At 44.7% G+C, this 19,405-nt stretch overlaps 1 protein-coding gene across 2 annotated transcripts in view; it reads left to right on the plus strand.

Annotated features, from left to right (window-relative positions):
• The window catches only part of LOC109900398 (ATP-dependent translocase ABCB1), a 27,970-nt gene extending 10,358 nt beyond the window's left edge, over positions 1–17,612 (plus strand). The window contains exons 11-28 of one of the 2 annotated variants that reach the window (XM_031787497.1): positions 1,632–1,742; positions 1,820–1,945; positions 2,034–2,237; positions 2,545–2,715; positions 2,850–3,011; positions 3,159–3,335; positions 3,659–3,805; positions 3,962–4,066; positions 4,246–4,323; positions 4,885–4,968; positions 5,038–5,241; positions 5,358–5,458; positions 5,617–5,757; positions 10,576–10,732; positions 11,014–11,211; positions 11,926–12,132; positions 15,171–15,317; positions 17,229–17,612. In XM_031787497.1, the coding sequence (XP_031643357.1) occupies positions 1,632–1,742; positions 1,820–1,945; positions 2,034–2,237; positions 2,545–2,715; positions 2,850–3,011; positions 3,159–3,335; positions 3,659–3,805; positions 3,962–4,066; positions 4,246–4,323; positions 4,885–4,968; positions 5,038–5,241; positions 5,358–5,458; positions 5,617–5,757; positions 10,576–10,732; positions 11,014–11,211; positions 11,926–12,132; positions 15,171–15,317; positions 17,229–17,435 (2,727 nt within the window). In that variant the 3' untranslated portion in view covers positions 17,436–17,612. The remainder of the gene's footprint in view (positions 1–1,631; positions 1,743–1,819; positions 1,946–2,033; positions 2,238–2,544; positions 2,716–2,849; positions 3,012–3,158; positions 3,336–3,658; positions 3,806–3,961; positions 4,067–4,245; positions 4,324–4,884; positions 4,969–5,037; positions 5,242–5,357; positions 5,459–5,616; positions 5,758–10,575; positions 10,733–11,013; positions 11,212–11,925; positions 12,133–15,170; positions 15,318–17,228) is intronic. The other variant, XM_031787496.1, reaches the window with a different exon arrangement.
• The last annotated feature ends 1,793 nt before the right edge of the window (positions 17,613–19,405 follow it).

A 19,405-nucleotide genomic window follows, 5' to 3' on the forward strand; every position in this document is an offset into this window, starting at 1 on the left:
GGGGGACTCACAGAGAGAGGGCAGAGAGAGAGGCGGGGGGGACTCATAGAGAGAGGGGAGAGAGAGGTGGGGGACTCATAGAGAGAGGGGAGAGAGAGGCAGGGGACTCATAGAGAGAGGGCAGAGAGAGGCGGAGGACTCATAGAGAGAGGGGAGAGAAAGGCAGGGGACTCATAGAGGGAGGGCAGAGAGAGGCAGGGGACTCATAGAGAGAGGTGAGAGAGAGGCGGGGGGACTCATAGAGAGAGGTGAGAGAGAGGCAGGGGACTCATAGAGAGAGGGGAGAGAGAGGCAGGGGACTCATAGAGGGAGGGGAGAGAGAGGCAGGGGACTCATAGAGGGAGGGCAGAGAGTGGCAGGGGACTCATAGAGAGAGGTGAGAGAGTGGCAGGGGACTCATAGAGGGAGGTGAGAGAGAGGCAGGGGACTCATAGAGGGAGGGCAGAGAGCGGCAGGGGACTCATAGAGGGAGGGCAGAGAGAGGCAGGGGACTCATAGAGGGAGGGGAGAGAGTGGCGGGGGACTCATAGAGGGAGGGGGAGAGAGAGGCAGGGGACTCACAGACAAAGGGGAGAGAGAGGCAGGGGACTCATAGAGAGAGGTGAGAGAGAGGCAGGGGACTCACAGACAAAGGGGAGAGAGAGGCAGGGGACTCATAGAGGGAGGTGAGAGAGTGGCGGGGGACTCATAGAGGGAGGGCAGAGAGCGGCAGGGGACTCATAGAGGGAGGGCAGAGAGAGGCAGGGGACTCATAGAGGGAGGGGAGAGAGTGGCGGGGGACTCATAGAGGGAGGGGAGAGAGAGGCAGGGGACTCACAGACAAAGGGGAGAGAGAGGCAGGGGACTCATAGAGGGAGGTGAGAGAGAGGCAGGGGACTCATAGAGGGAGGGCAGAGAGTGGCGGGGGACTCATAAGCATAGTCCCCAATCACCAATCACCACACTCCCACCAGAATCAATCCTTTCTGATTCGGCCAACCATTTTAGCTGCGGGCTGCTCTGAATGGGGCCTTGAATTCCAGCTGGAATTACTGTCTACTTATATAATGTCTATGGTGTGAATGGGGAAACTTTTTGGACTCTGTAGAGCGCTTAACACACATTAGAATAACACATCTTTCCCCTCTGAGCAGTCAGGAATACAGGGAGTCTTCAGAAGGGGATGTTTATGCTGCTGTATAAACCAGGCCTCTGTGTCTGTGTGTGTTTATGCTGCTGTATAAACCAGGATACTCTTCTCACGCACCATATTGGTTGAAAAATAGTTACCGGCAGTATAATAGGCCTGTAGTATTTTATGGTATCATTTATGTGTCCAGTAATAGTATTAGTTGGTGACCTGCTTGAATGTTCACACCTACATGTTTATGTTCTAAGTCTCACTGCTGTTGTTTAGAGGCACAGCCAGAAGAGGACTGGCCACCCCACATAGCCTGGTTCCTCTCTAGGTTTCTTCCTAGGTATTGGCCTTTCTAGGGAGTTTTTCCTAGCCACCGTGCTTCTACACCTGCATTGCTTGCTGTTTGGGGTTTTAGGCTGGGTTTCTGTACAGCACTTTGAGATATCAGCTGATGTACGAAGGGCTATATAAATAAATTTGATTTGATTTGATTTGTTGTTTGTCTGTTCAGAAACCCCACATCAACAGCTACTCAGACCACGGCCACAAGCCTGATGTCATCAAAGGAAACATAGAGTTTAACAACATCCATTTCACCTACCCCTCACGACCCAGCGTCAAAGTATGTGCTGCCTTCTTTACGTGTGTGTTGATGTCCAGTAGATGTTTGTAGATGTTAAACGGTGTGTCTCTTTGTAGGTGTTGAATGGAATGTCTCTGAGCGTGCGTAGTGGCCAGACCATAGCTCTGGTAGGCAGTAGTGGCTGTGGGAAAAGCACCACCGTTCAGCTGCTGCAGCGGTTCTATGATCCACAAGATGGATCAGTGAGTATCATGGAACACACACACACACACACACACACACACACACACACAGTATCTGTTCTGTAACTATGCCCTCTGTGTTCTGTAGGTGTGTGTAGATGGTCATGACGTGCGCTCCCTGAACGTGCGCTTCCTGAGAGAGATGATTGGCGTTGTCAGTCAGGAGCCCATCCTGTTTGCTACCACCATCGCTGAGAACATCCGCTACGGACGACCTGACGTCACACATCAGGAGATAGAACAGGCTGCTAGGGAGGCCAACGCCTACGACTTCATCATGACACTACCTGATGTATGTTACTGTGTCTGTCTGTGTATGTTACTGTGTCTGTCTGTCTGTCTGTGTCTGTCTGTGTCTGTCTGTGGTGTGTGTGTGTCTGTCTGTCTGTGAGTGTGGTGTGAGTGTCTGTCTGTGTGTGTGTGTCTGTCTGTCCGTGAGTGTGGTTTGTTTGTGTGTGTGTGTAGTAGTAGAAGTAGTAGTAGTAGTAGTAGTAGTAGTAGTAGTAGTAGTAGTAGTAGTAGTAGTAGTGGTAGTACTATAACTAATGCTAGATAATGATTGATTACAGTATATTGATAATGTTGTTTCTGTTGAGCAGAAGTTTGAGACTCTAGTTGGAGACAGAGGAACCCAGATGAGTGGAGGACAGAAACAGAGGATCGCTATCGCACGCGCTCTCGTACGCAACCCCAAGATCCTCTTGTTGGATGAGGCTACCTCAGCCCTCGACGCCGAGAGTGAGACCATCGTACAGGCTGCTTTGGACAAGGTAGAGGACACACAGACAGACAGACAGACACACACACACATGCACCCTTTGCACCAGTTTATCAACATCTACTAAACATGGCTATGCCCCTCTCTTCCCTCCCCCTTCCCCCTCCTCCCTCCCTCCCCCTCCAGGTGAGACAGGGTCGTACTACCATCGTGGTGGCCCATCGTCTGTCTACTATCCGTAATGCTGATGTCATCGCAGGCTTCCAGAAGGGAGAGATTGTAGAGCTGGGCACACACAGCCAACTGATGGAAAAAGAAGGAGTCTACCACACACTGGTCACCATGCAGGTAACACACACACACACCCTCTTCACACATCTTGCATCTACGTCACCATTTAGGTAACAGCGTTATCAAAACAGTGTCACACACACGCTACATAACAAACAAATACACACATTTGACTCTATATTCTATTCTGTTGTGTTCTTCCAGACGTTTAAGAGTCCTGAGGAGGGCAAGGAGGCTGTGGAGGAGCAGGTTCTGGAGGAGAAGAGTCCGTCAGTGACGCCGTTCTCAGAGACCACCCTCATCAGGAGGAAATCTACCAAGGGATCGTCCTTCATCGGCTCAGAGAAAGGAGACAAGGACAAGACTGAAGTGGAAGAAGAGGTAAGGCTATGCAGCTAAAGGTACTAACTAGAAGGGATATTCCCATTTTAATCCAGGATCAGTGGTGGACACACTGTGGGACATAATTGGTGTACCATTGGGAATGTTTCTGGTGATTTCCCTCTCTCTTCTCTCTGGTCTTCTCTCTCTCCTTCCTTTCTCTCTTCTCTCCTTCCTTTCTCTGTCTTCTCTCTCTCTTTCTCTCTCCTTCCTTTCTTTCTCTATCTTCTCTCTCTCTCCTTCCTCTCACTCTCTTTCTCTCTCTCTTCTCTCTCCTTCCTTTCTCTCTTCTTCCTCTCTCTCTGTCTTCTCTATCTCCCCAGGATGAGGAGATTCCTCCTGTGTCGTTTCTGAAGGTGTTGAAGCTGAACCTTCCTGAGTGGCCCTATATGGTGGTTGGTGTGATCTGTGCCACTATCAACGGGGGCATGCAGCCTTTCTTCGCTGTCATCTTCTCTAAAATCATCGCTGTATGTTAAATATCAGTTAATACCAGATATCATCATTCTATGTTTACTCATTTATTTCAGTTTATTCATCTTCTCATTACTGAAAGTTGAATTAGTCATATTCCATCAAATAGCATCACCTCAGATGATCATGTTTGTGTTGTTGTCATGTTTCAGGTGTTTGCAGAGCAAGACCAGGAACTAGTTAGACAACGCTCCTCGTTCTACTCTATCATGTTCGCCCTCATTGGAGTCGTCTCCTTCATAACCATGTTCCTGCAGGTACGCACACACCTCACCTAATGAAAAATAATATGACGAATGAGCGACAGAATGTGGGAGGGGCTTAGGTTTGTATCTATCCTACAGCAGGTCAGTGGTCCCTAATGTATTTCTATTGATCGACAGCATCTTGAAATTTTACTTACTATGACTGTGATACGTGGTTGTCTTCTCTCCAGGGATTCTGTTTTGGGAAGGCCGGGGAGATTCTGACCATGAAGCTGAGACTGATGGCCTTTAAAGCCATGATGAGACAGGCAAGACAGTTTATTTAGTCTTATAGAGTGTTTAATAAATGTGTTTATTTAGGTTTATAGAGTGTTTAATAAATGTGTTTATTTAGGTTTATAGAGTGTTTAATAAATGTGTTTATTTAGGTTTATAGAGTGTTTAATAAATGTGTTTATTTAGGTTTATAGAGTGTTTAATAAAGGTGTTTATTTAGGTTTATAGAGTGTTTAATAAATGTGTTTATTTAGGTTTATAGAGTGTTTAATAAATGTGTTTATTTAGGTTTATAGAGTGTTTAATAAAGGTGTTTATTTAGGTTTATAGAGTGTTTAATAAAGGTGTTTATTTAGGCCTATATAGTGTTTAATAAAGGTGTTTATTTAGGCCTATATAGTGTTTAATAAAGGTGTTTATTTAGGTTTATAGAGTGTTTAATAAAGGTGTTTATTTAGGCCTATATAGTGTTTAATAAAGGTGAGACTGTTTATTTAGTCTTATATAGGTTATAGGGCTTATGGAGTGTTTATAAAGGCTCAAATAGGTTATAGAGACAATTTGAACATGTAACACTCTTCGTTCTCCTGTAGGAGTTGGGGTGGTATGACAGTCACAAGAACAGTGTTGGAGCTCTCACCACTAGACTGGCTACAGACGCAGCACAAGTACAGGGGGTAAGTAGTAAGTACACACATGAACACACAACACATACACACACTAACCCTCTCTCCCTCCCTCTCCAGGCTACAGGAGTGCGCTTGGCCACTCTGGCCCAGAACGTGGCTAACCTGGGCACCAGTCTGATCATCTCGTTTGTGTACGGGTGGCAGCTGACTCTTCTCATCCTGTGTGTGGTACCTGTCATGGCTGTAGCTGGAGGCATACAGATGAAGATGCTCTCTGGTCACGCTGTCAAAGACAAGAAAGAGCTAGAACAGGCTGGCAAGGTACACAACCACTCACACACACAGTCTTATTCACTCTCTTCATAGCTCCCAAAATTTGCAACAGTGAATATCTATATGTTCTTCTCTCGAGTCTAACCAGTGTGTGTGTGTGTCAGATTGCCACAGAGGCCATAGAGAACATCCGTACGGTGGCATCTCTCACCAGAGAGCAGAAGTTTGAGTCTCTGTACCAGGAGAACCTCATAGTGCCTTACAAGTACGTGTGCTACCAAGTTTACAATTTCCATTATAAAAAGTCCTAGTCATTGCTGTGTTTTTAATGTGTCAACAGTGTCAGTCTTGTAAATGTACTATATTACTTTTGTTTATGTAATCACCCCTCTCTTTAATCTCTCTCTCTCTCTTCCTCTGTAGGAACTCTCAGAAGAAGGCCCATGTGTATGGCATCACATTCTCCTTCTCTCAGGCCATGATCTACTTTGCCTATGCAGGCTGCTTCCGCTTCGGAGCCTGGCTCATAGAGGAAGGCATCATGACCTTTGAAAATGTCTTCCTGTGAGTACAGCAGCTACCTTTGATTGGGTTACTTCAGTCGTGTGTCCATGTTCACAACTGTCCTTATAGCCTTTTCCTATGTGACTATAAGGCCATGTTGGAACGACTCAATTGCTTTCCTAATATGGGTTCTTGGTGGACACAGGAACAGTAGTGTGTCGATTTGTGTATACATTGTACAATACAGCTCAGGTACAGTAGTGGAGGATGTGTGTGTACATTGTACAGCTCAGGTATAGTAGAACACACCCCAGCCTAGCTCATCTAGGCCTGACAGGAATGTCCAGTATTACAGTGGTCAAAGGTGGTTGTGGTTAATCATTACCTAACTGGGAAGTGTGTTGGAGGTCAACGCTGATCTAGGGACTCATCACCGTAGCAACAATGGCCATATAGCCATGACATGTCTAACATGTGATCCATAGAAATGGATGTTATAGAGTAGATAACACGACTAAAGGCTTAGATAACATTTTATTTGAAAAGGTGTACATAAGGCAGTCATGACACTGTCATAACAGCAACATAATGTCTGGCATAAACAGATGTTACTATTGTCATTAAAGCGGCAATATGCAACTTTTTTGCCGACCCAACCAGATCTGTCATTCTCATTGAAAGCAAGTCTAAGAAGCGGTAGGTATGTTCTATTTCCTCTATTTCTATGCATTCATTTTTTTAAAGTGTAGTTTTTGCGTCTTTTACTTTCGTTTTTTTTTACACCAGCTTCAAACACCTGAAAATACCATATTTTGGGTTATTGAAAATATATTTCACAGCGGTTTAGATCGTACAATGATTCTCTTCTGCTTGTTTTGTCACATAAACTAAAATTAGACAAACCAGGAAATGGCAGAGCATTTCCTACATATTGCACCTTTAAGTGTCATGCGGTTGTATTGTCACTTTCAATGTGAAGTTCAAATTTCTCTGGCATGACTTCAAGATAATTTAAGTTTAACCTAAATTAGACTTTAGCGAGCTTGATACAATAGAATCCGAGCTTGATACAATAGAATCCGAGCTTGATACACTGTTTTAGCATTTGTGACGCAAAACCAATGCTAATTATTTCGTGCTTCATGTCCAAATCATAGCATCTTAAATTGATTGTGTAACTCGATGCAGTTATTTATCGCTTTTCATTACAGTGTTATCTCAAAGCTCTACATGGGCAAATAATTTGAATCAAGGCAGGAAATAGCAAAAGTAGGCTAGGTGCTGAAATACTTTTCAGATTAGGACTATGAGAAATAGTCTGTAGAAATGTGTTTTAAAGTCTCCAATTGATGTAGCGGCTCTCAGATGGTCAGGGAGAGCATTCCATAGGCAAGGGGCAACGGAGCAGAAGACTCAGTCCCCCATAGTACAGAGACGTGCCCTGGGGACTTGAAGGGGTGATTTGGACATTGATTTGAACATGAAGCTCGTAAATATAATATCGGTAACATTGACTTGCTTTGGATTTGTGCCACGAATGCTAAAATGTTACCATTTGGAAACAGTGGCCGGGTAAACAAAACCAAAGCAGCCCATAGACTGCTTACAGGGTAAGGAAACCAATATGTCATTCTCGCTGTCTCGCTCTCCAGGGTGATCTCTGCAGTGTGAACTATCTCTTTAAGATACATTATATATACACTGCTCAAAAAAATTAAGGGAACACTTAAACAACACAATGTAACTCCAAGTCAATCACACTTCTGTGAAGTCAAACTGTCCACTTAGGAAGCAACACTGATTGACAATAAATTTCACATGCTGTTGTGCAAATGGAATAGACAACAGGTGGAAATTATAGGCAATTAGCAAGACACCCCCAATAAAGGAGTGGTTCTGCAGGTGGTGACCACAGACCACTTCTCAGTTCCTATGCTTCCTGGCTGATGTTTTGGTCACTTTTGAATGCTGGCAGTGCTTTCACTCTAGTGGTAGCATGATACGGAGTCTACAACTCACACAAGTGGCTCAGGTAGTGCAGCTCATCCAGGATGGCACATCAATGTGAGCTGTGGCAAGAAGGTTTGCTGTGTCTGTCAGCGTAGTGTCCAGAGCATGGAGGCGCTACCAGGAGACAGGCCAGTACATCAGGAGACGTGGAGGAGGCCGTAGGAGGGCAACAACCCAGCAGCAGGACCGCTACCTCCGCCTTTGTACAAGGAGGAGCAGGAGGAGCACTGCCAGAGCCCTGCAAAATTACCTCCAGCAGGCCACAAATGTGCATGTGTCTGCTCAAACGGTCAGAAACAGACTCCATGAGGGTGGTATGAGGGCCCGACGTCCACAGGTGGGGGTTGTGCTTACAGCCCAACACCGTGCAGGACGTTTGGCATTTGCCAGAGAACACCAAGATTGGCAAATTCGCCACTGGCGCCCTGTGCTCTTCACAGATGAAAGCAGGTTCACACTGAGCACATGTGACAGACGTGACAGAGTCTGGAGACGCCATGGAGAACGTTCTGCTGCCTGCAACATCCTCCAGCATGACCAGTTTGGTGGTGGGTCAGTCATGGTGTGGGGTGGCATTTCTTTGGGGGGCCGCACAGCCCTCCATGTGCTCGCCAGAGGTAGCCTGACTGCCATTAGGTACCGAGATGAGATCCTCAGACCCCTTGTGAGACCATATGCTGGTGCGGTTGGCCCTGGGTTCCTCCTAATGCAAGACAATGCTAGACCTCATGTGGCTGGAGTGTGTCAGCAGTTCCTGCAAGAGGAAGGCATTGATGCTATGGACTCATGTCTCGCTCCATCCACCAACAGACCACAGACTGTCCAGGAGTTGGCTATCCAGGAGTTGGCGGATGCTTTAGTCCAGGTCTGGGAGGAGATCCCTCAGAAGACCATTCACCACCTCATCAGGAACATGCCCAGGCGTTGTAGGGAGGTCATACAGGCACATGGAGCCCACACACACTACTGAGCCTCATTTTGACTTGTTTTAAGGACATTACATCAAAGTTGGATCAGCCTGTAGTGTGGTTTTCCACTTTAATTTTGAGTGTGACTCCAAATCCAGACCTCCATGGGTTGATAAATTTGATTGCCATTGATAATTTTTGTGTGATTTTGTTGTCAACACATTCAACTATGTAAAGAAAAAAGTATTTAATAAGAATATTTCATTCATTCAGATCTAGGAGGTGTTATTTTAGTGTTCCCTTAATTCTTTGGAGCAGTGTACAAAAGTATGTGGACACCCCTTCAAATGAGTGGATTTGGCTATTTTAGCCACACCCATTGCTGACAGGTTTATAAAATCGAGCACAAACCATGCATTCTCAATAGAAAAACATTGGCTGTAGAACGGCCTTACTGAAAAGCTCAGTGACTTTCAACATGGCACCGTCATAGGAGGCCATCTTTCCAACAAGTCAGTTCGTCAAATTTCTGCCCTGCTAGAGCTGCCCCAGTCAACTGTAAGTGCTGTTATTGTAAAGTGGAAACGTTTAGGAGCAACAACGGCTCTGCTGCGAAGTGGTAGGCCACACAAGCTCACAGAATGGAACCGCCGAGTGGAACCGCAAAATCGTTTGTCCTCGGTTGCAACCCTCACTACCGAGTTCCAAACTGCCTCTGGAAGCAACGTCAGCACAATAACTGTTCGTCGGGAGCTTCATGAAATGGGTTTCCATAGCTGAGCAGCCGCACACAAGCCTAAGATCACCATGCACAATGCCAAGCGTCGGCTGGAGTGGTGTAAAGCTCGCCACCATTGGACTCTGGAGCAGTGGAAAATCGTTCTCTGGAGTGATGAATCACGCTTCACCATCTGGCAGTCTGGGTTTGGCAGATGCCAGGAGAATGCTACCTGCCCAAATGCATAGTGCCAACTGTAAGGTTTGGTGGAGGAGGAGTAATGGCCTGGAGCTGTTTTTCATGGTTCGGGCTAGGCCCCTTAGTTCCAGTGAAGGGAAATCTTAACACTACAGCATACAATGACATTCTAGAAGATTCTTCCAACTTTGTGGCAACAGTTTGAGGAAGGCCCTTTCCTGTTTCAGCATGACAATGCCCCCGTGCACAAATTGAGGTCCATACAGAAATGGTTGGTCGAGAACAGTGTGGAGGAACTTCACTGGCCTGCACAGAGCCCTGACCTCAACCCCATCGAACACCTATGGGATGAATTGGAACGCCATTGGGTCATGTGATGGTTACAAACTAAAAAAACTTATTTGGCACTATATAGAACCATTTGTTTTTAGTGTATAACCTGTTCTCTGCCTCGCTCTCTCTCCAGGGTGATCTCTGCAGTATGAACTATCCCTTTAAGATGCATGTTAGATAGATCGTAACCTGTTCTCTGTCTCTCTCTCTCTCCAGGGTGATCTCTGCAGCATGAACTATCCCTTTAAGATAGATCATAACCTGTTCTCTGTCTCTCTCTCTCTCCAGGGTGATCTCTGCAGTATGAACTATCCCTTTAAGATACATGTTAGATAGATCATAACCTGTTCTCTGTCTCTCTCTCTCCAGGGTGATCTCTGCAGTATGAACTATCCCTTTAAGATACATGTTAGATAGATCGTAACTTGTTCTCTCTGTCTCTCTCTCTCTCTCCAGGGTGATCTCTGCAGTATGAACTATCCCTTTAAGATACATGTTAGATAGATCATAACTTGTTCTCTCTGTCTCTCTCTCTCTCTCCAGGGTGATCTCTGAGGTATGAACTATCCCTTTAAGATACATGTTAGATAGATCGTAACTTGTTCTCTCTGTCTCTCTCTCTCTCTCCAGGGTGATCTCTGAGGTATGAACTATCCCTTTAAGATACATGTTAGATAGATCATAACCTGTTCTCTGTCTCTCTCTCTCCAGGGTGATCTCTGCAGTGCTGTACGGAGCCATGGCAGTTGGAGAGGCCAACTCCTTCACGCCTAACTATGCCAAAGCCAAGATATCAGCATCTCACCTCATGTTCCTTATCAACAGAAAACCTGCCATAGACAACTGCTCACAGGAGGGAGAAACACCGGTACACACACACACACACACACACACACACACACACACACACACACACACACACACACACACACACACACACACACACACACACACACACACACACACACACACACACACACACACACACACACACACACACACACACACACACACACACACACCACACCACACCACATCACATCACACCCAGTGGCTATCACAGTGGAGAGTTGTGGAGTGATTGTATAGTACATGCCAGGAGATTATTTCATGAAAGGATGTTCTTCTGCCTCCCTCTCTTCCCTCCAGGACCACTTTGATGGTAACGTACGTTTCCAGGGGGTGAGGTTCAACTACCCGTCCCGTCCAGACCTTGCTGTCCTGCAGGGACTGGAGCTGAAGGTGCAGAAGGGCCAGACTCTAGCCCTGGTGGGCAGCAGTGGCTGTGGGAAGAGTACGACCATACAATTACTGGAGAGGTTCTACGACCCACTACAGGGCACAGTGGTGAGTACACAAACACACACACGTTATGTTCTTCTATCCTCGTGGGGACCTAAAATTAATTTCCATTCAAAACCGTATTTTCCCTAACTCCTAACCCTTACCATAATCCGAACCCGAACCTAACTCCTAACACTAATTGTAACCCTAAACCTAACCCCTAAACTTAAAATAGCCTTTATCCTGATGGGGATGTGGGAAATGTCCCATGAGGGAGAATTTTTGTTTTACTATCCTTATGGGGACTTTTGGGCATTTTAGGTACCCACAAGGATAAAAGACCCAACCTACACACACGCACAAACGTTTTTACACACGTGTATACACACATTGATTATTAAAGCTATATGTACTGTATGTTTAATGACCACTGTCACCAGTCAGACAGTGAGATATTTGCTGGAATTTTTACATGCAAAAATACATGAAAACATAGAGCCCTCATGTGTCTCCATGTATGACTGTGTAGATATTCTCCTACTGAAACACGGTTCTATAATTACTGATTGACAGGCCAGGATGTTGACACTGTTGCTTCATAACGCTCTACTATACTGGCTCTACTGTACTGAGACCTTGTGGGTTATGATCCTGTTCAAAGTGCAGTTGTGTGTTCATGTGGAGATTATTGCCCTGCTAAGGCCACTGATAAAATGACAAACACTAGAGGATTATCCAACTTTGATGTTAACTCTTCCTCCTGCTCTTCTTCCTCAGATGTTGGACAACAGTGATGCTAAGAAGCTGAACATCCATTGGCTGAGGGCCCAGATGGGCATCGTATCCCAGGAGCCAGTGCTGTTTGACTGTAGTCTGGCAGAGAACATCGCCTACGGAGACAACACACGCAAAGTTACCATGGAGGAGATCCAGAGTGCTGCTAAAGCTGCCAACATACACAGCTTCATAGACGACCTGCCTCAGGTACACACTAATACTACTACTGTCACCACTACTACTACTACCACCAATACTACTACTGTCACCACTACTACTACTACTGTCACCACTAATACTACTACTGTCACTACTACTACTACTACTACCACCAATACTACTACTGTCACCACTACTACTATTACCATCAATACTACTACTGTCACCACTAATACTACTACTGTCACCACTACTACTACTACCACCAATACTACTACTGTCACCCTAATACTACTACTGTCACCACTAATACTACTACTGTCACCACTACTACTACTACCACCAATACTACTACTGTCACCACTACTACTATTACCATCAATACTACTACTGTCACCACTACTACTACTACTACAACCACCAATACTACTACTGTCACCACTACTACTACTACTGTCACCAATACTACTACTACTACCACCAATACTACTACTGTCACCAAAACTACTATTACCACCAATACTACTACTGTCACCACTAATACTACTACTGTCACCACTACTACTACTACTGTCACCACTAATACTACTACTGTCACTACTACTACTACTACCACCAATACTACTACTGTCACCACTACTACTATTACCATCAATACTACTACTGTCACCACTAATACTACTACTGTCACCACTACTACTACTACCACCAATACTACTACTGTCACCACTACTACTATTACCATCAATACTACTACTACTACCACCAATACTACTACTGTCACGAAAACTACTATTACCACCAATACTACTACTGTCACCAATACTACTACTACAACCACCAATACGACTACTGTCACCACTACTACTACCACTGTCACCAATACTACTACTGTCACCACTACTACTACTACTGTCACCACTACTACTACTACCACCAATATGATTACTGTCACCACTACTACTATTACCACCAATACTACTACTGTCACCACTACTACAACTACTACTGTCACCACTACTACTACTACCACCAATATGACTACTGTCACCACTACTACTATTACCACCAATACTACTACTGTCACCACTACTACTACTACTGTCACCAATACTACTACTGTCACCACTACTACTACTACCACCAATACGACTACTGTCACCACTACTACGATTACCACCAATACTACTACTGTCACCACCACTACTACTACTACTACCACCAATACGACTACTGTCACCACTACTACTACTACCACCAATACTACTACTACTACCACCAATACTACTACTACTACTACTGTCACCAATACTACTACTACTACCACCAATACGACTACTGTCACCACTACTACTACTACTACTACTGTCACCAATACTACTACTACTGTCACCACTACTACTACTACTGTCACCAATACGACTACTGTCACCACCACTACTACTACTACTGTCACCACTACTACTATTACCACCAATACTACTACTGTCACCACTACTACTACTACTACTACCACCAATACGACTACTGTCACCACTACTACTACTACCACCAATACTACTACTACTACCACCAATACTAGTACTACTACCACCAATACGACTACTGTCACCACTACTACTACTACCACCAATACTACTACTGTCACCACTACTACTACTACTACTACCACCAATACGACTACTGTCACCACTACTACTACTACCACCAATACTACTACTACTACCACCAATACTAGTACTACTACCACCAATACGACTACTGTCACCACTACTACTACTACCACCAATACTACTACTGTCACCACTACTACTACTACTACCACCAATACGACTACTGTCACCACTACTACTACTACCACCAATACGACTACTGTCACCACTACTACTACTACCACCAATACTACTACTACTACCACCAATACTAGTACTACTACCACCAATACGACTACTGTCACCACTACTACTACTACCACCAATACTACTACTGTCACCACTACTACTACTACTACTACTACTACTGTCACCAATACTACTACTACTGTCACCACTACTACTATTGCCACCAATACTACTACGGTCACCACTAGTACTACTACTACCACCAATACTACTACTGTCACCACTACTACGACTACTGTCACCAATACTACTACTACTATTACTACTACGACTGTCACCAATACTAATACTACTATTACTACTGTCACCAATACTACTACTACTGTCACCACTACTACTACTACTGTCACCACTACTACTATTACTACTACTACTGTCACCACTACTACTATTGCTACTACTGTCACCAATACTACGACCACTACTGTCACCAATACCACTACTACTATTCCTACAACTGCCACCAATACTACTGTACTACTGCTGTCACTAATACTACTACTGTCACCAATACTACTACTACTACTACTACTACTACTACTACTACTACTACTACTACTACTACTACTTCTACTTCTACTATTGCTAATACTACTGTAAGCATCTTCTGCTTTTGTAAGTTTGGTTTCTTGAGATCTCTACATCAGCACCAATACCTTAATAGTGGCTGCATGGTCAGATAACCACAGACAGACTGATAGTGGTATCAGCTTCTCTCAGATGCCGTGCCAGAGATAACACTGCAGGTCATTACTGGAGTAATGTCGTCTTAGTGCTGTTCCCTGTGTAAGGGTGAACTGTCTTTCACTCTGAGGGCTTACCACCTGTAGGACTGAAAGAAGTTATGAGCTGGTTTCACACACAGATTAGGCCTAGTCCCAGGCTAAAAATAGTTTTTAAATGGTCTACGTGTGTTAGTCCCGGACTAGTTTTAGGCTGGGATTTGATGCAAGGCGCATTATAGAGCACTACACAGCCAACAATACGCCTTTCAAATACATTTTCCCCAGATGTTCACGGAGATCGCGTTCATGGAACGCTGCGCATATCAGCTCAATCGTAAATTGAATCCCGGCCTTAATCTGTGTCCGTAAAACCAGCCCTAGGAGTTATGTCATGTGTGAGATGACGAGGACAACCTCTTTCTTTCCCTCCATCTCATCTTCCCTCCATCTTCCTGAGTAGAAGTATGACACCCAAGCTGGTGACAAGGGGACCCAGTTGTCAGGAGGGCAGAAGCAGCGTATAGCCATTGCAAGAGCCATCCTCCGCAACCCCAAAGTCCTGCTGCTGGATGAGGCCACCTCCGCACTGGACACAGAGAGCGAGAGGGTGTGTGTGTGTGTGTGTGTGTGTGTGTGTGTGTGTGTGTGTGTGTGTGTGTGTGTGTGTGTGTGTGTGTGTGTGTGTGTGTGTGTGTGTGTGTGTGTGTGTGTGTGTGTGTGTGTGTGTGTGTGTGTGTGTGTGTGTGTGTGTGTGTGTGTGTGTGTGTGTGTGTGTGTGTGTGTGTGTGTGTGTGTGTTTGTGTTCTGTTAAACTATATATATATATACAGTTGAAGTCGGAAGTTTACATACACCTTATCCAAATACATGTAAACTCAGTTTTTCACAATTCCTGACATTTAATCCTAGTAAAAAGTCCCTGTCTTAGGTCAGTTAGGAGCATCACTTCATTTTAAGAATGTGAAATGTCAGAATAATAGTGGAGAGAATGATTTATTTCAGCTTTTATTTCTTTCATCACATTCCCAATGGGTCAGAAGTTTACATACACTCAATTAGTATTTGGTAGCATTGCCTTTAAATAGTTTATCTTGGGTTAAACGTTTTGGGTAGCCTTCCACAAGCTTTCACGAAGTTGGGTGAATTTTTGCCCATTCCTCCTGACAGTGCTGGTGTAACTGAGTCAGGTTTGTAGGCCTCCTTGCCTACACACTATCAGTTCTGCCCACAAATTTTCTATAGGATTGAGGTCAGGGCTTTGTGATGACCACTCCAATACCTTGACTTTGTTGTCCTTAAGCCATTTTGCCACTACTTTGGAAGTATGCTTGAGGTCATTGTCCATTTGGAAGACCCATTTGCGACCAAGCTTTAACTTCCTGACTGATGTCTTGAAATGTTGCTTCAATATATCCACATAATTTTCCTGCCTCATGATGCCATCTATTTTGTGAAGTGCACCAGTCCCTCCTGCACCAAAGAACCCCCACAACATGACGCTGCCACCCCCGTGCTTCATGGTTGGGATGGTGTTCTTCGGCTTGCACCCTTTTTCCTCCAAACATAACGATGGTCATGATGGCCAAACAGTTCTATTTTTGTTTCATCAGACCAGAGGACATTTCACCAAAAAGTACAATATTTGTCCCCATGTGCAGTTGCAAACGGTAGTCTGGCTATTTTATGACGGTTTTGAAGCAGTGGCTTCTTCCTTGCTGAGCGGCCTTTCAGGTTGTCGATATAGGACACGTTTTACTGTGGATACAGATACTTTTGTACCGGTTTCCTCCATCATCTTCACAAGGTCCTTTGCTGTTGTTCTGGGATTGATTTGCACTTTTCGCACCAAAGTACGTTCATCTCTAGGAGACAGAACGCGTCTCCTTCCTGAGCGGTATGATGGCTGCGTGGTCCCATGGTGTTTATACTCTGTTTGTTTAGATGAACGTGGTACCTTCAGGAGTTTTGAAATTGCTCCCAAGGATGAACCAGACTTGTGGAAGTCTACAATTTTTTTTCTGAGGTCTTGGCTGATTTCTTTTCATTTTCCCATGATGTCAAGCAAAGGGGCACTGAGTTTGAAGGTAGGCCTTGAAATACATCCACAGGTACACCTCCAATTGACTCAAATGATGTCAATTAGCCGATCAGAAGCTTCTAAAGCCATGATGTAATTTTCAGGAATTTTCCAAGCTGTTTAAAGGCACAGTCAACTTAGTGTATGTAAACTTCTGACCCACTGGAATTGTGATACAGTGAATTATAAGTGAAATAATCTGCCTGTAAGCAATTGTTGGAAAAATTACTTGTGTCATGCACAAAGTAGATGTCCTAACCGACTTGCTAAAACTATAGTTTGTTAACAAGATATTTGTGAAGTGGTTGAAAAACGAGTTTTAATGACTCCATCCTAAGTGTATATAAACTTCCGACTTCAACTGTATACCTCTATGTGGATTCATGATACAGACGTTTTAACTACTGTATGTATTTGTCTCTGTTCTCCCTCCCTCCCCAGGTGGTGCAGGAGGCCCTGGATGTGGCTCGACAGGGCAGGACGTGTATCGTGGTGGCCCACCGCCTTTCCACCATTCAGAACGCTGATCTGATCGCTGTCTTCCAGAAGGGAGTGGTGGTGGAGCAGGGCACTCATCAACAACTACTGTCCCAGAGAGGAGTATACTACTCACTGGTCACCACACAGCTGGGCCATGGCAGAAACTGAGGGAGGAGAGGAGGATGGGGGGAGAGAGAGGCTGATGGTGCAGGAGGTTGCTGGGAGGGGCTGAGTGTGCAGGGAGGGGTTTTGGTTGCAGGGGGTTGCTGGGAGGGGCTGAGTGTGCAGGGAGGGGCTGAGGGTGCAGGGGGTTGCTGGGAGGGGATGAGTGTGCAGGGAGGGGTTGAGGGTGCAGGGTGTTGCTGGGAGGGGCTGAGTGTGCAGGGAGGGGTTGAGGGTGCAGGGGGTTGCTGGGAGGGGCTGAGTGTGTAGGGAGGGGTTGAGGGTGCAGGGTGTTGCTGGGAGGGGCTGAGTGTGCAGGGAGGGGTTGAGGGTGCAGGGGGTTGCTGGGAGGGGCTGAGTGTGTAGGGAGGGGTTGAGGGTACAGGGGGGTATTTTGTATATAAAAGGAAGAGGTGGTGGTGCTGTATTTCAGTTATTTATTCAAAAAGTATCACATCTGTACCATAGAGTGCCTGTGCCAAATGAATACATGGAACACACACATATACACATCTGTGCATTACTGTAAACTGCACAGAACTAAGCAAATGAGACGCTGAAGCAGTGTGTATCCTCAACATTCAGATTATTACATTGATTTGTTCAATTGTTTTGGGCTTAAAGTAAAACTCCACCTAAAAACTATATTTTGGTATTTATTTCATTAGTCCAGGTTATGTAACTTTCAATATACAGAAATCCTCCCCATATGGGGCAGCAGGTAGCCTAGTGGTTAGAGCATTGGACTAGTAACCGAAAAGTTGCTAGATCGAATCCCCGAGGTAACAATCTGTCGTTCTGCCCCTGAACAAGGCAGTTAACCTACTGTTCCTAGGCTGTCATTGTAAATAACAATCTATCGTTCTGCCCCTGAACAAGGCAGTTAACCCACTGTTCCTAGGCTGTCATTGTAAATAACAATCTATCGTTCTGCCCCTGAACAAGGCAGTTAACCCACTGTTCCTAGGCTGTCATTTTAAATAACAATCTATCGTTCTGCCCCTGAACAAGGCAGTTAACCCACTGTTCCTAGGCTGTCATTGTAAATAACAATCTATCGTTCTGCCCCTGAACAAGGCAGTTAACCCACTGTTCCTAGGCTGTCATTTTAAATAACAATCTATCGTTCTGCCCCTGAACAAGGCAGTTAACCCACTGTTCCTAGGCTGTCATTGTAAATAACAATCTATCGTTCTGCCCCTGAACAAGGCAGTTAACCCACTGTTCCTAGGCTGTCATTTTAAATAACAATCTATCGTTCTGCCCCTGAACAAGGCAGTTAACCCACTGTTCCTAGGCCGTGACTGTAAAGGATTTGTTCTTAACTGACTTGCCTAGATAAATAAAATGATGCATTTTGCATCATATCATAGGAAGCAAAATGCATCATACAGGGATGATTTCTGTATTTTGAAAGTTACATATCTTGAAAACTTGAGTGCTGACAAGCAAAACATTTGGGACCATGTCCACAATGGACTAATGAAACAAATACCAAAATATAGTTTTTGGGTGTAGTTTTCCTTTAAAGGCCCAGTGCAGTCAAACACTAGATTTCCCTGTGCTTTATATATTTCCACACTATCAGGTTGGAATAACATAACTTGGAATAAGGTTGGAATAACATAACTTGGAATAAGGTTGGAATAACAATAACTTTTAAAATAACTTTTTTTGCACTCTGTTCATCGCTCTGCATTTAGATATATTCATACTGATACTGTAAAATTGTACATCCACTGTATGTCATCTGTATACCAACTTATATATTTCCACACTATGAGATAATAAAGGTGATTCTAAAATTGTGAAAATGATAATGCCCTTTTAGTGTAAGAGCTGTTTGAAAAGCCCACCTGACATTTCTGCCTGCTTTGGTGGGATGGAGTTTTGGCCTGCCTGGTGACATCACCAGGCATACATTGGTTTATTGACCAATAAGAAAGAGTTCAAAAACTCTCTGACAATAACAGCTA

This window comes from Oncorhynchus kisutch, linkage group LG13 (genome assembly GCF_002021735.2).
Source record: "Oncorhynchus kisutch isolate 150728-3 linkage group LG13, Okis_V2, whole genome shotgun sequence".
Taxonomy (NCBI): Eukaryota; Metazoa; Chordata; class Actinopteri; order Salmoniformes; family Salmonidae; genus Oncorhynchus; species Oncorhynchus kisutch.